The sequence below is a fragment of the Pavona decussata genome, unplaced genomic scaffold, assembly GCF_977016875.1.
Source record: "Pavona decussata unplaced genomic scaffold, jaPavDecu1.1 SCAFFOLD_6, whole genome shotgun sequence".
NCBI classification, from domain to species: Eukaryota; Metazoa; Cnidaria; class Anthozoa; order Scleractinia; family Agariciidae; genus Pavona; species Pavona decussata.
Window position 1 is genome coordinate 620,749 of NW_028145430.1, and position 19,928 is coordinate 640,676.

A 19,928-nucleotide genomic window follows, 5' to 3' on the forward strand; every position below is an offset into this window, starting at 1 on the left:
ACATTTCCAAGCCTTCTTCATGGTATGGTTTCGTTTCTTTTCTCTTCATGGATTATCAATGAATTTGAGAAATAGAAATAATTTAAGTTGTATGGAGTATAGTAATGTATCGGTCGCATACTTTAGAGGTAGACATATTTTTATTCGTTGTAAAGAGAGCTTTATATGTAAAGATGAATTGTGAAATATATTGTGAATTTGTCACACAGGAGTACAGTGCGCTTATACTGAAACCTGACATGTATTTCTTTCCCTCTTTCGTTGCTTGTCTCCCCCGGCATTTCTGGAAATCGAGGCTATAGCAAATTGCCATGTTGAAATTGTGGCATAGGGCTTACTTAACAATTATCCCACGAGCGGCCGTTGAATACAAGATCACATATAGTCATCAAGGCGCGCAGCGCCGAGTTGGCTATAATCATCTCATATCCAACGAGTGCGAGTGAAATAATTGTTTTATTAAAAACAGCAACGAAAAATCGCTAAAATCTTACTAGTTTAGTGTTATTTTCGTTTTCCCCTGACGCGTACTCTCACCATATTTGTGGCTATAATGGTTCATATACCATGGCTGTTAAACCAATCAAAAATCCGGAACTGCGTTATCCAATGAGTCAGTTTTGAATAACGTTCCATATATTCATTATTCTTCATATAAGTTCTTCTTTTACTGGTTGAAAAAATCTGTTCTATAATGGAGACGTCTTAACTTTTTGGTCATTTTCTATATTCTCGTGTTCTGTATGGTTGAGCCTGTAGTTACATTGTAAAGAGAAATTAGAGGCTTATGGCTATTAAGGCGTAAATTTTATTTAGCTTCGAGCTTATAGAGAAAAATGCCTTTTCTCCCAGTATACATGGACATGGTATTCTGATTGGCTTGTCGCTGGATCTGTGTTTCAAAACATGCAGACACTCATAATGACTGGGTCTTTACGTAAGAAGAAACCATTCGGATATTTTGAATTATTTTTCATGATCCTTTGTGATCACGAGGGAATGAAGACGATATAAATGTTCAACAATTACATGATTGGCTTGATGATTGCCGAAACGTCAATTAAGACTATTTTTGATGTGTTGAAGCGTCGATTACGATGTTCTATTACCGGTTACATAGATACCTTCCCAAAAGCCCAAGTTATCCAAACACTCAAGAAATATTCGTGGAATTATTTGGCTAAAGATAAAATATTCATAAAATCCTTTTTAAAGCAATGTGCTTTCACAGCAGACACGATCAACTTTAGAAGAGCCATTTAAACTAATTTACTAGGTTACTTGTTCAAATTAAGTAATAGTGACATTACGACTTTTACTGCCGATACATTTTTTTTGTTATTTTCATGTGCTTCCGTAAGGGAAACGACAGTATTTGCTGCGTATGACTAAGTGAGAAAAAGAACTAGGTGATAACGCTTCCTGTTATGTATTGTCAGGTGGCCTTTTACTTCCACAAATCCAAAACTTGAAGGAGCTCATCAAGTCTCCCTACTCTAATTTCCAGTTGCGTGGTGTTCACTGCATCTCTTTGCTTGCTTGACGCCGCAGTCTTCCTCTCCTTCACCACTTTGCTAATAGCATCCAAATCTGCGATAGTCCCTTTATTAACTGGAGAAACGTTTGTCTTGATTGAGTCCTGTGTAAAGTTCGTGGCGAAAACTTTCCCTTTCATCCACCGGCTTATTTCATCGAAATCAACTTTCTTTGGGTGGGATTGTTCACGTTCTTTTAAGGCAGGATGTCGTCTCCACTTTCCACACAATGACGCAATGTTGCTTCGTTTAGCACAAGTGTTTCCCCTTTTCATCCACTCGCTAACTTCATCGAAGTCAATTATTTGGGCATTTAGCTTGTCATATTTTAGGGAAGAAGGCTTACTTGTTTGCGCTGAGGTAACAATTCCTTCGGATCTGTTGTCTGGTGACCCATTGTTGCTATAGGTTTTATTGTGGCTTCTCCCTCTCCCATGCTCAGGCGGGAATGAAAAGTGGGGATGGACGACAGAGTCACTGCCTGAAGCCCTGACAATCACATCTCCTGCTTTTCTGTCCGTGGCAAAGTGCACTGTTAAGGAGGTGTCCAGACTATCCACTTGTTCTGTCTTCGCTATTGCAGCGGACGCTTTCTTGAACGACTCAGAAATCAAGGCGTTCTGTGGAGTTGACGACATAGCATAACCATCTCGTATGCGTGAAACTGGTCTACGAGAAGGATCCAAAAACTGGCTTTTCTTCAAATACGTATCTGACGCAAACGAAGTACGAGGACGTTCTGGCTCGCTATGCTCATCGAATGAGCTATTCATAGATGTCAAATCGAAGTTACGGGATAAGCAACAAGCAGGAAACGCGTTCGTCGAATCCCACCGTTCATCAAACGAATTCGTTGACGTTGATGACGTGTTATCCATCTCTGGAGAAGGAGAATTATGGGGAAAAAATGAAGGCTTTCTTTGCTCCTGTAATGATGTTCCAGAAACTAATGATAGTGTAGAACTAGCCGGTGAGAGCCAGTGACCGGGTGTTTCTGTAGGCTCGTTTTGCTCATGAAATAATGGTGAACTACCCGAAACGTTTAAAGTACTGTTGTTCTTCCAGGATGAATGTTGTAAGTTTGGTGACCCTTCACATATGTCTGTCAATTTCGAGCTGCAAAGAAATTGGGAAAGTTCGTTTCGCCGTCCATCGAATGAGTTTCTTTGAATTGGTGGAGTGTCCCATGCTTCACTTGAAACAGAACAATGGCGTTCCATGGGTTCATTTGGTCCATGAAATGACCGGACAGATGATTCTGAGCGTTCGGTTTGCCTATGTAATGAATTCCTTGAGAACGATCGCAAAGCATGCCCATCTTTTGAAAACGAACTCTCAAGAGGCTCAAAAGGATCATGAAGGTCCTTCAATGAAGCTGCTTTTTCCAAACAGTTGTCTCTCATCGGTGAGACTACCTGATTTCTTGTCTTCTTGTCAGCAGAATCGGCTATCACTGAAGACATCACTTCATTTCTTGCACTTTCCCTCGAAGCATCGTCCTCCTCGTTTGCAGAAGGCGATTGCTCTCTATTGATTCCCAGAAAGTTTAAAAACTTTGATAGCAATAAATTAGCCACTTCAATGTCGTCATTATCCTCGGAAGTACTTGTAGTCACCTCTGTTTGAGCTTCATTCAAAATTGCTACAAACAGATTAACGAGAATTATAATCGTAAGGAGAAGAAAGCTTTCGTGGTACAGCCTGGCGAGTGTCCTATCCACCTGCTCCAGCTCTAACCGTGGTCCCGGGCTACCGAGACACATGAGAAATTGCGACACAATTACCCGCTTGAGAGAGGAAAACATGTACACATTTTTGCCAAACAGGAGGAACCCTGCATGCCCATACGCGATAAAGATAATGGCAAAAAGCACTGTAAAGCTCAAGACCGGCCTCAGAGCCCTTTTCATTGATGAAAGCAGTATTATAACATGGCTGTTAAATTTTAAAATTCTCAGAAATCTCAACACGGCAACCGTAACGGCAATGCAGATCACACCGTTTTCTTTTTCAAACCAGAGTAGAGTGTCGTCAAAACGGACGCAGGCGAATGGATTTGTCTTAAGCTGTCGCAGAGTAAGTAATACCTTTATCTCTCTTTGTATAGAAAATGCCATGACAAGTAGTGCAGTTATAATTTGAAGCACTTCAAGCCAGTTCCAAATTGACAAAAAGTATGAGCATTTCAACTGGATAATCCTGGTGCACTCGCTGACTATGTAATAGCCAAGAAAAAAGGCGAAGACAAGAAAACTGACTTGATAGACTTCTGTTGAGGCGGAATCTGATTTGACCAATGGTATTACTTGGATTTTCGTGGATGTCCCCAAAAATCCTGATGGAAGTATTTCAAAATATAACGTCGTATCTGCTAATAATTTTGTGGCGACATTGAAGGTGGAAAGCTCGACCATAACTACCCTGGTTTGACGATCTATCCATTCGTTCTCTGCCAGATCATTCAAAATCCAACCGGCCGCTTTCCCATCGTATCCCAGATTTGCTACATAACCACCACCACCATAAAGTGCATGCACGCCTAGGCTTTCGTGGCCTCCTAGTTCCTCTTTAGATCTGTATTTCCAGTTTTCAGGACACAAATTCGCTCTCCGTTTGGATGAGTTGGTGTTCGACGATGCGTCCCATCCGCTTTTTTCTTCTTCCTCTTCGGAGTAGAAATCGTAACAAGACAGTATGTTGACAAAATGCTTGGGTACGTTACAGGAATCTGAAGAACAAATTATATCAACGGCTGAGCATGGTAATATGCAGTGCTCAAAACTAAATTATCGTTAAAAATGTTAATTTGTGACGAATATATGTGGCTAGTGCCAGTATTGTAAATGAAACGTTTGCTTATATGTCATATCATTGTACACTATTGCTTTGAATGTCAGTACTACTGCAATTATCTGCTACATTTTTTTTTTATCAACAAAGTCTGTTACTTTCTGTGAAAAAAAATCGTGTAACCACAGACAAAACATAACTGACATCCACTGGGTTTCAACGTGAAACTCAAATCCCCCAGTAGAGTAGAAATGATACGTACTAAGTTTTGTAACATTTAGTTTCTTTTTCCCGTATACTATTAGTTGTTGGTTGTCGTATACATGCAACGTAAAAATTGTTTATGTATCGTTGATTAAGTCAACGGAGCTGATTTAAAGTACAAATGGGGCCGATAAAGAAAACATCACATTGTATCACGTTAGGGGAGTTGACTTTTCTAGGAAAGCAAAACACACAGTACCTTTTAAAATTCTAAGTTGTCTCAAACGTGGCATGCCAACTAAGATGGATCTTTTGTTTCCAATGTACTCCGTGATCCTTTCCTCTTTTCCATTATACCACTTGTCTGCAAAGGTCGCTGGGATCAACACTTCGTTGAACCATTTCCATACCTGAGACTTCTCCCTGACCTGAAAAAGGAAATACATATTGCTTCATATATCAACTGTATGAAGTTTACTATAACATGTTAATAATAAGACCTTGGCACAAAAGTCTGCAAAACGGTTTTGCAGTAAACAGTTGGATAGAGCATAATCGTACAGTCTGGAAGTAGGCATTCTGAACAGTCGGAGAGATTTCATCGGCCAACGACATTCGAATTGAGAATGATGTTTTGTTCAGTGAGTGACACAGGCATACTCGGAAAAAAGAAATCCAAGTGCTCCTAACAAGGCTCGATCGAACCTACGACCTTCCGATTCGGTTGCATATTCGCAATAAAACTAGTAATCTAAAAGTCATAGGTTCGTCTCCTCTTAGGAACACTCAGATTTCCTTCTTCCGAGTTGCCTGTGTCACTCACCGAATAATACATCATTCTCATTCATTCTCCAGGCTTAATTTGTTTTTAATATGCCATCACATTTATTCCAATATTCAAATTATTTGTGTCCGTTCTCCAAGTATGTTTACTGGATTGTGGACCATTCAGTTGATATCCGTGTCTGTCGTGTGATCCTGGATATTCGCACAAGTTCTCAGTAACAACTTTTAACTCACTTTACCTAAAATTAATGACCAAGACATCAATATCTGCACACTTTTTGTGGGGTATAATTACAAATACACAATTTTTCTGGGTTACTGCGAGATGCAAAATATACCTTAGTTATAACGTACTGACGTGCCTACCGCCAAACAAACGAGATCCTATTTCATATTCAAGCTTACTCCTACTCGTAACACTTTGAAGCTGGAAGTTTTTTATTCTTTAACTTTCGTAACTTCAAGAGCACCATAAAGGCCGTGGCAATGAACTTGGAGGTCATATAACTACGTCAAAACTGAGATGTTTCCTGTGAGGATCGCAGATGGGGTGATTACGTCACATAACGCTGCAATTATGCCATTGCTTCCTCACAGGCACCTTCTTGGATTTTTTACTTTGAATTCTTCAAAAGCTCAGTAAATCCTCAAAATTGACTCAGAATGATCAATAGTAGCAAAAACGAATCTTCGATAGAATGGTATAAAAGCGTAACAGCTACGTTGTTAAACCTAAAACTGTTGCATGGAAAATTCAACTTTCAAAATGGTTCATGAAAAGCTGGATAGGAAAATCCAAAGTTCCAAGAGAACATGGCTGTTCGTGTAAATTTAATGAGATCCTTACCTTGTGAAGTTTATTAAAACCATCCCGTGTTGCTTTAACCATGTGATATCGATGTTTACCTTTATCTCCATAGCAGACAATCGAAAGAAGAACAAGGAAAACACAGGAAAACACCATATCTCTTATGAATGCGTTTGTTTTTCTTTCAGTAACTCTGCACTTCCTTTGACGCTCGACTTCGTCTTTACAAATGTTGAATAATATTTGCGATTCACCAGAGTGCAAAGAGTCGCCTGCGTCTAAACAATCGTTATTTTGCTGGTTACCTTTGCTTGTGAATATCAAAGCTAACACGACAGAAACAGCGACAATCTTAACTGGTTGAGAAACAAAAACGTCCTCAATCGTTGCCAAAAATATGGAGGATAACCAGCGAGTTGAAGTCTCCCCTCCCCACTGCAGGGAAAAGAAAATTACAGTGACTGCAGCAGCCAAAGAACCAACAATGCAAACGAACCAAGCAATGTAGATGCAAAAATGAGGAAGCTGAGACAGTTTATTTTCCTGTTCATATTCGCCCTCGTCGTTAGCCATTCTCGAACGCCGACTTCTACGGAACACAAAAATAACGAGAAAGCTTGGTGGAAAGGCAATTAATGTCGTAAAAATAGAAACAACAATTTCCCGAGAAGTAATTTTCAAAGGCCCAACTTGGACAGTTTGCGTATTATCAGAACTCTCAGTGTAGAAAATCGCAGTTGTAAGCATGCCCCAAAATAAAAAGAAGAAACAGCAAGTCACTCGTTGTACCCGAGTAAAGTAATCGTTGGGGTGTTTTGTAGCTACTGAGAACCACAGATGGTCATCTGAAAGACCGCATATTCGTGCGCTATTGAATTCCTTTTTGAATCCATGATGTTTATCGCCGTTTCGGGCATACAGATCGATTGTAGTGTTGCCATCCTCGAGCTCTAACGCTATCCAACGGTAACAAAGGAAGGTCCACCGAGAACGTGCCTCGATGTCTGTGATAGTGATCTCATTAGGAAACCAAGATGGGTCTTTTCCAGAACCATCATGGCCGACATGAAGCTTAAGTAAGGACCCAAGCGGTTCATTAACAGCAAAAAGAAAGCTGACAGTATTTCCTCGACTAAAAGCTTTCTGGTTCTCAACGTTGTTCGTTGTCAACTCAATAACATGGCTAGAATTCTCAGTTCCGTAGAGTTTCATGGAAACTTTGGCGGAAGTGCCAGAGTTTCGCCATGCTCCAGTGGTGATTGAGGCCTTATACCGGTAAAGCGTGTCTTCGCTTGAGGCTAGGGGTATGACGGAAGTTACCTGAAACAAAGCAAGAAGATTAAGCCACAGATAAAGTTATTAAAGTAAACTTTAAAAAATTCATGCAAGGTCTAAAAGGACGTTAAACTTTGCGCAGCTCGGTAATCCTATTCTCAGAGAGAAAAAGAATAAGAAATTTCTTCTTTCATCTTGACCCGAGCACTGGACAGTGGTTAGCCTTTGTTTATTGAACAGGTTTTGGTTTGTTCGCGAGTCTACAGCTCTGATCCTTCCAAGATACGGGTGGTGCCTAGAAGTCTTTCACGCACTCACCCTATCAAATAGTTTTGAAGTAATCGTATCGTTGCTTATGGTACCAGAACCCAATTTAATCCTTGTCTTGAGTGGGAGACAGTTAAAGTTGCTGTTTGCTTCCTGACTACGAGGTGAGCAGCAAGTATTTAGTGACGCTGATTAGTTTATATAAAAAACGATTTTTTTAGATTCAAACCTTTCCTTTGTCTCTCTTGTCCACCCTTCGCGCAAAGATCAATGCGGTGAAGTAAAGAATGAACAGTGATACAGTCACAATGACCAGGACAGCACGTGGGTCATTGATGTTGCTAAATCCCATTTGAACCTTGATAAAGTCTATTGTGTTAGGAGTGACCAGAAAGTAACCACCAAATGAAGTGAGATGATTGCAAAGACATTGCAAAGCGGTTGAGGTAGAATTGGAGCCAGCCTATAATGAAGAAAAGTGTAACAATCTATCTAGTCTGCGTGGCCGGCGAAATCGTTGAAGGAGGGGGAGACCGAGGGAGGGGAGAAAATGAGAAGGACCTCCCTCATTCTCCCCCCCCCCCCCCCCCACCCTCGTTCTCCCTCCCCTTCCCCGATTACGCCGGCCACGCAGGCTACCATCTATCAAGGGTACCCAACCAGGGGGTGTATTCCGTCCGCCCCTAGAAAACTTGGTAAGTATAAAGGCTATAGCAATGAAACTTTGAGGATAGATAGTACGTCCACAGATGTTCCTTTTGAGGTCCGCAAAGAGAAGTGATGGTTTCACAACACGCGAGAATTGCGTCACGATTTCAAAATGGCAGCAATCTTGGACACGCCATCTTGGATTACTTGATTTTTCAAAACCTCAGAAAACCACCAAAATCGACCCAAATGAAAAGCAAAACACACAAATGACATAAAATAATATAAAATTTGCTGTAGGAAAGTTAATTTTTGCCGATAAAGATAGGAATCTTCTGAAATCTGGAAAACCTGCCCGTCAAAAATTGGTTGTCATGGCAACATCAAATTGGGCGATAAGGTTAAGGGATATTATAACAAAACAGTGTGATTCGTTCAGAATTGTAGCTGTATAGAACGTTTTTACCATCAGTATATTAGAATCATTTTATCAATCTAAATACATAAGACAATGAGGTCTCCCATGTTATGTAACAAAATTTGGAGGGTACGTTAGATACCCATAAATTCTCACCTCGATCGATTAAACGCCACTGTTTCCTACGTTACCTGTTGCAGCAAGTAACGTTTTTTTTTTTTCTGACGTTGTTAAAACTATTTGAAAATGCTTTGTCTATTATAACCTGTAGCCCGAGAACACTATTACACCACAGCGTTTCTCAAGATTGGCAAATATATGCATTATTCATTAGGTTCGATGTCACGAAAAATCTAACCCCTAAGCTACAAGGATACAAAAAAATCATTAACTAATGTACATATAGATTAATATAGAGCTACTACTTTGAGACTGGGTGATGACTCTTGTATACAGCTATTTCAATTAAGGTTGTCGGATAAAAGCAAAAAGCTAAAAGACAAGACCGCAAGGTTATGTGGGATTTTTTTATGAATAAATTAATCAAAATCAGCTATGCCTCGCCCGCACAGTGAAGATCTACGGTGGCGAGCCATTTCGATGAATGGAATTTTAGGATATGAAGTGGATGAGGTGGCAGCCGCTTTGAGGATGTCACCAAGAACTATCGAGCGATATGTCTCAAAAGTTTTAAACTCCGGGGAAGTAAAAGCAAATACCATCGGAAGACCGATAAACAGTGTGGCCATGCACCCGCACGTGGAATTTTTGATTATGGAAACAGTGCTTGGACACCCCGAAAAGACACTGTCAGAAATTGCGCACGATGTGTATGCTGAGACGGGATCAGATTTTGCATTAGCAAGTATTTTCTATTACCTGAAACGAAATCGCTTCAGTCTAAAAAAGGTTAGTTTGAATTTTTCTGCTTTGGAATCGATTTTTTTTTTCACGGCTTTTGAAACGTTTAATTAACCTGGAATTTTCTCTATTTCATAATCAGCTCAACAAAATTGCGCTTCAAAGATCTGAAGAAGCAAGAGTGATCTTCCGAGCGGATGTTTGTGCCTTGAATTCTGAGATGTTTGTGTTCATAGATGAAAGCGGATTCGTAAGTGTTCAGTTCTTATTTGACCTGTTAGGTTTAAATTCATTCCATTCTTCCAATTGTAAAATTGATTTTTGTGTCATGTTTATCGGACAAATGAATTTCTCGAACCTCTGGACGCAACCTCATTGGAAAAAGAGCAGTGGTAAAACAATTTAAGCAGAACTGGGGACCGCGTATTACTGCCATTCCCGTCCTTTGCACTGAGGGGATCATTGACCTGGGTATTTACGAGGGAAATGTTAATGCCGCGACGTTTCTGAATTTCGCGAGGGATAAGCTTTGTCCTAATCTGCTTCCATTCAATGGAATAAATCCGCGATCGGTGGTAGTATTAGGTAAGGGAAATCTGTGAGCCAAGTTTCAATTCACCAGGTCTAATTTTCCTTGGTGGTCAGGATTATTTTCTCAAAATCCACTCTGACTTTTTTTTCGTTTGTCTTCACGAACTTGTTTTTGTGTCTCTTATAGATAATGCCGCAATTCACCACTCCCAGGCAGCTATTGACGCTATTCACGCGACTGGAGCTATGGTTATCTTCTTGCCACCGTATAGCCCTGATTTCATGCCATTGGAAGAGCTTTTTGCTCAAGTTAAAAATTGGATCAAAGAAAATGACGCAGCGTGGCAATTTTGTAGGGATCCAGAATTAATGGTTGAAGAGGCTTTCCTTCAAGTTACAGAAGACGAAGTCAGAAATTATATCCAGCACGCCGAATATTTTTAATGGAACAAACTTTTAACACTCTCTTATTACAATATATCAAAGATCACTCAGTTCTTTCAAAAGCTTTTCCTTTTGGACAAGGAACTCGTCGTTTGAAAGAACTCCATCATCAGTCAAAGCTTTCAGGTCTTTCAACTGTTGTAAAATGGTACTTCGTATTCGCATCTACAAAGACAAAAAAGTAGAAGCTCGTTACGTAAAAGTCCAATAAAACATGTTAACGTGCACAAAATTAATAACATGGGCGACTTTTTTTTAAATTGTTTTTATGTACCTTACTCTCTGCGCTGTCTGTGGATTGCACGGACTCGCGATTGCTTGAACTTGACGGTTTGTCTTTGCACTTTTTAGACCTCGAGCTCCCTGTAAAAAATGGCAAGTCTGGGGGTTCGTTCTCACTGTCATGAGTTCCATTTACCTGTAAAAGAAAACATCAGTGAGCTGTATTCAGTTCCGGTGTTAACTGATTAGGGAACTTAAGCAGCGACGACGGTAACACCAACGAAAATGTCGCTTGAAAATATAACTTTAATTATTTTATTTATGCTACTTCGCCATTATTTCAACTCGTTAAGCGCCGAACTACCCAGGAACAAAATTGGTAGGAGTGGCATTTAAGTTAAAAAAAAAAAAAAAAAAAAAAAAGCATGAAAAATTCACCGTCGTTTTCTCACGTTCAAGAAAAATCCTAGAATTTGGTCATTTCACGTTGTTGTTTTGCAGAGGACGCAAAAGAAATGTACAACAATTTAAAACGCACGTGCAAAACTCTTGTTTTTGCTCATTAAGCCTTTTGTTTTGTGGAGTTTTCGCTGACGTCGCTGTTGTCGTTGCTGAGCTGCCTAATAGCTATGAATGCAGTTACCTGACTTAAATGGTCAGTACCGACGCAAAAAAAGAATTTTACCATGAAACACGATAATCAGCTAGCGCTGGGGCTCAAACATAATGATTTTCTTCCCTACTGCATAAATAGAAGACTTTTTACTTTTCTACTCAGTAAAGGCTGTAAAAGCGGCATAAAATTAACATACGTGTATGCACGTGAAGTCCGTGAGTTTCGAGTGAGTGAAATGCTAATTCACATGGCGTTATAAAAATTATTTGAAGAAAAATATTGACGAGCATTAAGAACAATCCGACAACCTCATTACTGGAATGATAATGTTTGACGTGGGCAAGCGGAAAATTTAAAGTTCCTTACCAACATCCTGGCCCAACAACGCAGTTTAAACTCTGGCAGTTTATGATGCTCTCTCAACCTTGACAGGCATGACGGCGCTTCTTCTTCGTGATCAGTCATCTCCGAACTGGGTCCGGGGTTAGCTACACAAAACAATAAGTTGCTTAAAACAAGTTCCTGATCATCACAAGCAGAATTGAAGAAGCTTGAATGACAGCCGTCTTCTTGAGTTACACGCTCTCCTGAGTATGCAACCTGAGGAGACGGGGATGATATTCAAAATAAAATTACTATACCTTTCCTTTTCTTCCCCAATGTTGAAGCGAGTGATTTTTTGGCTTTAGTTAAGTGTGGATCGACCCACACCGAACCATTCCCTTTTTCACTAATGACAGCGCCTCGGCAAGTTGAATTTCCGAAGTAATGGTGAACTTCTTGTTTCCTTCACCGATGTATCCAAAAGTAAAGTCACAATCTGTCGCTGACCGGAGTTCCTCTGTGCACCTCTCCAATAGGTAGGCTTTTAATCTAGTCACACTGTCAAAGAGAGGCACGTTTCGAACGGAATACGAATCGTGCGAATTTTTGTTTTTTGCTTTTAAAACGCGCAGACAAATGTTTACAGTGTTTTCTTCCATCCTACTTGTCGCGCCTCAGCGAAAAAAAATTAAGAACTACCCATGTTACCTTGCGGTCTTGTCTTTTAGCTTTTTGCTTTTATCCGACAACCTTGATTGAAATAGCTGTATGTATGGAGCGTTAAGCCTGGTTCCCACTTGTGAGATAAGCACAAGCATAAGCATAAGAAAAATCGTGTGGGAACGGCATGAAATAAACGTGAGTTACACATAAGCATAAGCGCAAGAAAAAGAAACTTTTTCCATTCCTTATGCTTGTGCTTATCTCACGCTCGTGTTTATTTCACAAGTGGGAACCGGCTGAGGTAAGCACAAGCACAAGCAGAAGATGATTCCGTCATCTTGAATCAGTTTCCAGATATCCTCCAACGTTACTGCGCTTGCGTATGCCTTGTTTTCTTGTGCTTGTTACACGTGTGGGAACGTCACAAGCTTATGCTTGTGCTTATGTTTGTGCTTATTGCACAAGTGGAAACCAGGTTTTAAGCTCCTTGGAGCTTTAGCTGTTATGAGTTGTACGTACTTTGCATCCCTCACTCATCCACTCTTCTTTCTCTTCGGACCAATACAGACAACCTACCGAGTCAACCTCCAAACTAAAATTCACCGACTTTTCGGGGTCATAAGGAGGCATGGAAAGCGTTATGTTCTTAACCATCTTTTGCTGTATCGGGGGTGCCTTTGTCTTCACGCACAGATGTTCATCGGTTTCATTGAACTGGAAAAGAGATCTCGCAATTCGCTGCCTGGGAGTATGATTGCCCAATGCATTGTTTTCAGGCGAAACGGTACCTGAATCAGACCTTCGTTTTCTCAGTTTTGACTCGGAATCTTTTTGAAGGAGACCAATGAAATATTTCCCACGGTGTTTGGCATCATACCATACATTATGGCTAACATTACAAATATTGGTTTTCTCTTGACAAGGTCGTTTGTCTAAAGTGGTAAAGAAATCGTAGTCCTGCTGGGTTGGCCTACTACCGTATTTGATATATACTTGAAATGGCGCCACGGTCGAGCGTCAAAGAGATCCTGATGGATGCTTTTTCACGATGTGTGGTAACCACTCGATACGTCATTACCTCTGGGACTGAGTACTCCGGAACGAGCGGCCTTGTACTATTCTTAGACGGCCTCAATGGAACTGTCAACAAGATGTCAGTATGCAAGTTGGTGACATTGATAACATTGCCAGTTTCATCTTTTAGGATAAGGCTTACCACCTGGGAGTTTATTTCATCGCTAGACTGGTGAAAAGAGTATGGATTGACTTTGTAGTTGACCATCTGAAAATAGATGTACAAAAATGAAGATAGGATTAAGCCGTGTGCATTCTTTTCAGTGCCGTATTAAAAAGAACTATACATAGAAGTTTTTAAAAGGAAAATTAATGTAAATACGTTACCTCGTTGCCAGGAATATAATTTACTGCCCTGACGACACTGAGGTTTATATGGAGCACATGTTACCATAGGCTACTATTTTTTGTACACGTGATTCAGTCACAGATAAATTTCTCGTCTTGCTATCTCCTCTATGCCAAAACTGAACGAAAAGTAACCAAAGCCAATAAAGGAATATTAATATGCTCTAAAACATAAGAGTTACGCGAAGAAAAGTGATTTTTCTTCATTTTAAAAATGGACTTTTTTTATTTTCTGATAAAACTGCCAGTCAAAAGTTGGCTACCATGGTAACATCAAAGTCAATAAACCCCTACCGACCACAACAAACTTTTTTCTATATAAGTTTCTGAACATGTCCTGAAGTTTCAGGACGTTTGCTCGAATATTGAAAAAAGTTATTTTGGTTCAAAGACGCCGTGGGCACATTCGTCCCCCGGTCTAGATATAAAGGCTGACTTGCTAATGATCGATAATGCGGGGAAATCTATAGTATTTGACGAAAAAAAAAACTGTACGTGTTGGCTGAGGTTAAAATAAAAAAATAAAAGATTTCTCAAACTTTCATGCCTTACCTGAAATGAAACTTTAGTCAGGTTGCCCAAAATTCCTTGGCTCATCGCGTCACTTATGTGAGGGAAAGTGACACTTGTTTCTTCTTCTTGTAATTGCCAACCGCTCATATCAGTTACTTCATGCACTCCCAAGAAAACAGATTTATGGATCGTTGAACACACTGTATTGCTCTCCCAAGAGTTTTGTCGACAATTCAGCATCTGAGATGCGGTCATTTAGGTCCACTGCAATTCGCAACAAGGTCCGTTTCTGTTAAAAATTTAGGAGCGACTATTAGTGTAGAAAATAGAATATAACGAGGAAAATAACGGCTGTAATCTCTTTTTGAGTAAGGATGGAGGGTGCGTTAAGAGGTAATAAGACCCAGTTAGAGCATCAGGTCAGATTACCATCCTAGTAAAAAGCAAAGAGTTTGGGGAAATTTGACGGTGTCTGCACAACAGCCAAATGATGATGATGTTGCTGATGATGATGGTGGTTTGGTGGAGATGCGATGGTTTAATGATGATTACGTTCATGATAATGATGATGATATCGATGACGCGATGGTGACTGTGTTGGTAGCAGGAGTAGTGGTAGTAGTGGTGATGATAGTGCCAAGAAGGATGATTTCTTCAGAAGGTGATTGCAATTTTTTTTTCATCATCTTGCACCATGATGTTGTTTTCCAGTTGTTCTTTGTCAGTTGTACAAGTGCATGTGTTACTGTCAACATCAACACAAAACATCCTCTATGTTATGAGATGGAGGGCCATAAGACTGCTTCATCTTACCTTTGCTCTCTCACTAATATCGACAGAAACAACTTGGGTGGTCGCAAGGAGAATGTTTCCTGAGCAGTGTAGTAGCATCTTCCACGAGTCTCTTACAAGAGCAAGATCCTTTACAGACCGATTCTTTGCAACAGCTGCCCGTTCTCGAAGGGAATGCAATGCAATTTTCTGAAATTAAAGTACGTAGAACATGGTCAAAGTAGCTTAAAAACATAAATCAAACTCATAAGCAAACAGACAGACGAGTGGATCGACGCCGAAGTTAAATTGAAATTTTCCGCGCCAATTTACCATTTATACAACCCAGTGCACAACAAATCCCGGCTATTTTAAAGACAGTGGGGGGGGGGGGGGGGGGGGGGGGAGCAGGGGGGTCAGAACCTTCCGCCTCCCGTACCTTTGCCTCCCACCTCCCGCCCTTTTTCGCGTTTCTCCCGTCCCCGAGTAAATTATAAGGCTTCAAAACCCGTATAAGTCACAAAGCTGTACCAGGACGTACCATTCGTACGCCTTTCATTATTCATTTTTTACTATATATATATATATATTTTGAATAACGTTATTGATAGGTTTTGTACTCTGAGTTAATGAAGTTTTGACTAACATAAAGACTTTTGTTCTTGAGCCATCGTAGCTTGATCAGAAATAAAATACAAGCAGCGGTGATAAACATAATAAACTTGCGCATTTTATGTAACTTGACGTTTCATATGCTACGTCAAGCTAAAATTCGCAAGTTTATTATGTTTATCACCGCTGTTTGTATTTAATTTTTGACTAACATGTTCGTAATGTTTGACGGTTTAACCATTCTTTCAGTGACAACAGTCTTGTCCATCGTGCAGTGTAATAGTTGTTGCATTTCTTAATTATTCATTTGTTGGGATCATGTAATTCAAACAGGGAAGTAGGACATGGCGAGCTGGCAGCCAAACGCCCCAGTTTAGAGTTCGGTACATCTCCCTAATTCTCGGGGCCCATTGCGTTTACTTGATGCACTAATTATAATCTTGATATCTTTCTCGATATCCTTACTCCCTAAAACTGCGTGAAAAAATTGCTTTTAGTTCGGGAAAAGGTAAAATGAAACTTTAGGACCTACTTTCAATCCAAGGTTTAAATCTCTGGGTTACTGGTGGTGAATTCTAAGCTCGTTGCTACTGCTCTGAGGAAAGAATTACTGCATTAAATGCAAAATAGTCCGGACAAACTGTTCATCAAAAAGAAGTCTTCATCAAAGTGCTGAGGAGGCTGCACTGATCTCCTCCTACTCCTAATCCTACTCCTCTTTTCTATAAAGTCGTTCCTGATTGCTTCCCATGCTGTTTGGCTGCCTATTGTAATAGGAATCGATTTTGCCTTGTCCAAACGAAGAAACGAACCACTCCGCACTCTCCACGTGCTCATTGACACAGCATTCCGGCGTAAATTCCCATACACCATGCAGCAAAATCTTTAGTACGGTCCGATTGACGGTCATTAGGAGAGGTCGTCCATGCCCCAGATTTCTCACTACCGCACTGAAAAATACTAAGAACTACCAAAATGGACACGACATTGAATCTCTGATACTAAATTTACAAGACGCGTTCTTGTTCGCCTTGCTCACCTCTTTTGAGACTTCTAAAAACTTGCGCGGCACTCACACATGTGTACACATGCCACGCTTGACATTTCATAAGCTATGACGTAACACAATGAAAGGGTTTACAGTTTCACCGGAAGTAACCCTGTTTATCGCCTGAGCACGAATTTTCGTGTGCCCTCGGATACAAAATATTGTGTAAAGCCTCGGAGGACGCTAAATGGAAGACAAATAACATTGCACAACATTGTTTAGTTCTTTTTTTGATAGTATTCTAACGAATTAATAAGTAAAGAAATTCACCGTTTTGTATTGCTCTCCCGCTTCCCGTCCTCTTAGAACTCCCGCCTCCCGTACCCCTCCCGCCCCCTATTCTCCCCGGCTCCCGCCCCCCTGTCCCCCTCCACAAGACATTAATGCCTTTTAAATCCAAACTGGGAAATTCGCCGGCCTATTCCTTAAACAATATTTCAATCCACAACATAAATAGGATTTCAGGTTTGTAGAAACAAGATTACAGTGGTGCTGTCATCACGCGCATTGGTTAAGGGATTTGATAGTGTTTTTTTTTTTTCAACGCACGCTAGCTATAATCCGATGAAGAACGGCCACCAATCCCGGAAACCGCTGTGCGGTTCGCGCATCAGTTCAACCTTCCGTTATCCCTTGACTTCAGTCTGGTACGATAACCGTCGAATAAATTTGTCTGTGAGATGAACGAAGTTGTTCAAAGCGCAGTGTAGAAAAAGTTTGAATATTTGAAATGTCGCGTCAAGTTCCCAAGTCCCCGAGGATTTGTCTGTTATTTTTTTTTTAATCTGGGTCCCCTCCTAACATTGTCTTCGATCTTGGCATAGGCTTGTTTCTCTAATAGGTCCCCTCCTAACATTGTCTTCGATCTTGGCATAGGCTTGTTTCTCTAATAATGTTCCCTTTACGTTCATTTGCGCCAAAAGAGGTTGCATACTAACAACATATTTTTTGATTTTTGAATGATTTTGAAAACATCACGAAATTTTTCGCTAAAACAATTTGGAGTAACAACCATGCAACAACGACGACTGAAAAAGAAAGAAAACATGGCAGAAAACTAAGAGCTTAAACGTTACTCGAGCTGACACACTCGGCGGTTTCCATCTTTGGTCTCATTATATTGTTAACGATTATCATTGCAAAATACTCGGATCTGAATGATCAATCTGCCAGCGACAGTATATGAAATATATGACATCACTTTAAATGTTGTTTTCTGTGTTCCTAGGTCATTTTATGACCCTTTAGTTTAAAGACATATTGATGTAAGCTAATATTGTCCTATCTGTTGGGATTCTATGGTTACAAAGTTTTTTGGAGGATCTTATTTCCCGAGTTTTTGAACTACTGTTGGTTTCTGAAAAAACGCTGTCTGGCCTTATTTTAAACGTTAAAGTTTGAGGTGATACTTCTCCAAAGAAAACGTTAGGTTTTCTTCAAATTAGAATTTAATCAGAATTTTTGAGATGTACGAGGTCCTCCGAATAGATATTTCAATAATACGAATCATTGGGTCCCCCCAAAAATCAGAGCCGAAATCGAATTAAAATGTCACTGGCTTTCAGTGTTGAATCAGTACAAATGACAATTAAGGTATTTACCATGCTATTGGGAGAGACTGGCACATCTGAAAAGGCGGTAGCCTCCTTTGATACCGAGGAGAGCTGAAGAACTGTCTGCATATCTGCTACTTTTACGGTAGATAGCTTTTTAATGATGTGTTCTTTGACCTGTGAGCAAAAACATAAGAACATACTTGTGAACACTAAAAAAAAAATCATAACACATAGATAGACAAACTTCCAGCAAATTAAAGTGGACGTACAGAGGGAAAACGTTGAAGGGGGTTTGCCAAAAATCTACAGGTATATTGGAAGTGCTAGTAAAAGTGAAGAACCAAACCACATGAAAAGGAAGGTGGGGGAAAGGCAGTATAAAAAGGGCATGCAAGCAAGTCAGATTTGTAGCAAAGTAAACCATTTCATTTTCTTTTTATACAAAACTTTCTAAAAGGGTGTTCGAGTTTTGTTTGCAAGGTAACATGCAGCTAGAAGCTGTATTAAAGTTCAGTTGATATACAGATGCATATAGAATAATGCCCAGCAAGAGCTCGAGAATTAAGAAATCAGGAAGAATTGAAGAATTACTGCTGTCCTTTGTGGAAACCAGGTGAGCAATTTTTCTTTTTGGCATGTTCATTGCGCCGCGTCAAATCAAATGAGGAATGAATTCTTAAAGATAATTATTGTTGCATCTTCAGGGACAATCTATTAGCTAAGCAATAACATTCCACAATGATAACCAGTTTGCTGGCATCAGAGTTTATTGGTCAGCAGGAGCATATGTGGACCAATAACTTGTGTAAAACCTTCAAGCCAGCGGATGCAGTTCACAAACGAAACAAAGATATTTACTACTAGAAATGACAACAACCAGTAGTGACAGTAATGACCATACGCATCTTACATTTTTAACAAGATCGTTTGTCGCCCAAGCCAGCTTCGTGTTCATGTTGACAGCTTGTATCATAGCATGCGCCAGTTGCCATGCCTCGTAAGTTTTTCCCTGATCCATATATTGGTCGAACATAGTCTGGGTTTCTTGGAATACGGAATACCCACCATCATTATCGCTTAATCACAACGGTTGTACCACCTATTGAAAGAGCAAAGATGGGTTAAACCATGCGAAGCACCCAAGAGTCGGCGCGTTTCTCTAGCGATTACTGCGTCTAGTATTTGATGTCACTGGTCAGTAGGTTGAAGTACTCATGGCCGCCTCTATGACCAGTTCTTCCTAAACAAGACTTTCCTTTACCTTTTCTCTTTCACCTAACAGAATGGTTTGGGGTCGTTATGAGCTGGCGATTAACTTTTTGTTGTTGTACCACGCCAGTTTTAAAATTTAAACTTGTCGATCATTAGTTTATAATCCTGTCCCAACAAATTGAAGAGTAATTTAACGATACGGACGTACGAGGGAGTTTTTAGCCAAAATACCAGCGTTCGTTAAATGCTGCTCAAATGGCAGTAAAGTTCAATGCACTATGGCTTGAGTTTGAAACTTACGTCAATAGTGATGGGGGTCTCAGTTCGTGCTCCTAAGGAATTTATGACAACTGCTTTGACTTCAACTTTACCAGAAGCAAATTCAGGGAGCTGAACTTCACT

At 40.1% G+C, this 19,928-nt stretch overlaps 2 protein-coding genes, 1 long non-coding RNA gene and 1 pseudogene across 4 annotated transcripts; 1 reads left to right on the forward strand and 3 right to left on the reverse strand.

The window, feature by feature from the left end:
* Positions 1-1,326: 1,326 nt before the first annotated feature.
* Positions 1,327-14,511, reverse strand: LOC146489031 (polycystin-1-like protein 2). Its single transcript, XM_085105449.1, has 6 exons — positions 14,367-14,511; positions 12,912-13,674; positions 7,895-8,128; positions 6,163-7,443; positions 4,789-4,957; positions 1,327-4,263 (listed from the first exon to the last, which is right to left on the reverse strand). The coding sequence occupies exons 2-6, from the start codon at positions 13,044-13,046 to the stop codon at positions 1,448-1,450; spliced, it is 4,635 nt and encodes a 1,544-aa protein (XP_084961575.1). The 5' UTR covers positions 13,047-13,674; positions 14,367-14,511; the 3' UTR covers positions 1,327-1,447.
* On the forward strand, positions 9,184-10,820 carry LOC146489032 (uncharacterized; annotated as a pseudogene). The gene is made up of 3 exons (XR_014864979.1): positions 9,184-9,629; positions 9,920-10,177; positions 10,311-10,820. The product of XR_014864979.1 is annotated as an uncharacterized LOC146489032 (transcript).
* LOC146489033 (uncharacterized) lies at positions 10,604-11,836 on the reverse strand. The gene is made up of 3 exons (XR_014864977.1): positions 11,772-11,836; positions 10,842-10,985; positions 10,604-10,732 (listed from the first exon to the last, which is right to left on the reverse strand). It is a non-coding gene; the product is annotated as an uncharacterized LOC146489033 (long non-coding RNA).
* Positions 14,512-18,068: 3,557 nt separating the features above from the next.
* Positions 18,069-19,348, reverse strand: LOC146489034 (uncharacterized). The gene is made up of 2 exons (XM_085105521.1): positions 19,225-19,348; positions 18,069-18,488 (listed from the first exon to the last, which is right to left on the reverse strand). Exons 1-2 carry the CDS (start codon positions 19,345-19,347, stop codon positions 18,285-18,287), a joined length of 327 nt encoding a protein of 108 aa, XP_084961647.1. The 5' UTR covers position 19,348; the 3' UTR covers positions 18,069-18,284.
* Between the last annotated feature and the right edge of the window lie 580 nt (positions 19,349-19,928).

Excerpts from the sequence above, each read along its gene's own strand:
- LOC146489031 (XM_085105449.1), bottom strand. The coding sequence starts at position 13,046 with ATGGTTAAGAACATAACGCTTTCCATGCCTCCTTATGACCCCGAAAAG. Across the intron at positions 8,129-12,911 it reads GGATGAGTGAGGGATGCAAA|GCTGGCTCCAATTCTACCTC; the intron begins GTACGTACAACT and ends TCTTCATTATAG. Across the intron at positions 4,264-4,788 it reads ACAACTTAGAATTTTAAAAG|ATTCCTGTAACGTACCCAAG; the intron begins GTACTGTGTGTT and ends TTTGTTCTTCAG.
- LOC146489034 (XM_085105521.1), bottom strand. The coding sequence starts at position 19,347 with ATGTTCGACCAATATATGGATCAGGGAAAAACTTACGAGGCATGGCAA. Across the intron at positions 18,489-19,224 it reads CAAACGATCTTGTTAAAAAT|GTCAAAGAACACATCATTAA; the intron begins GTAAGATGCGTA and ends TTTTGCTCACAG.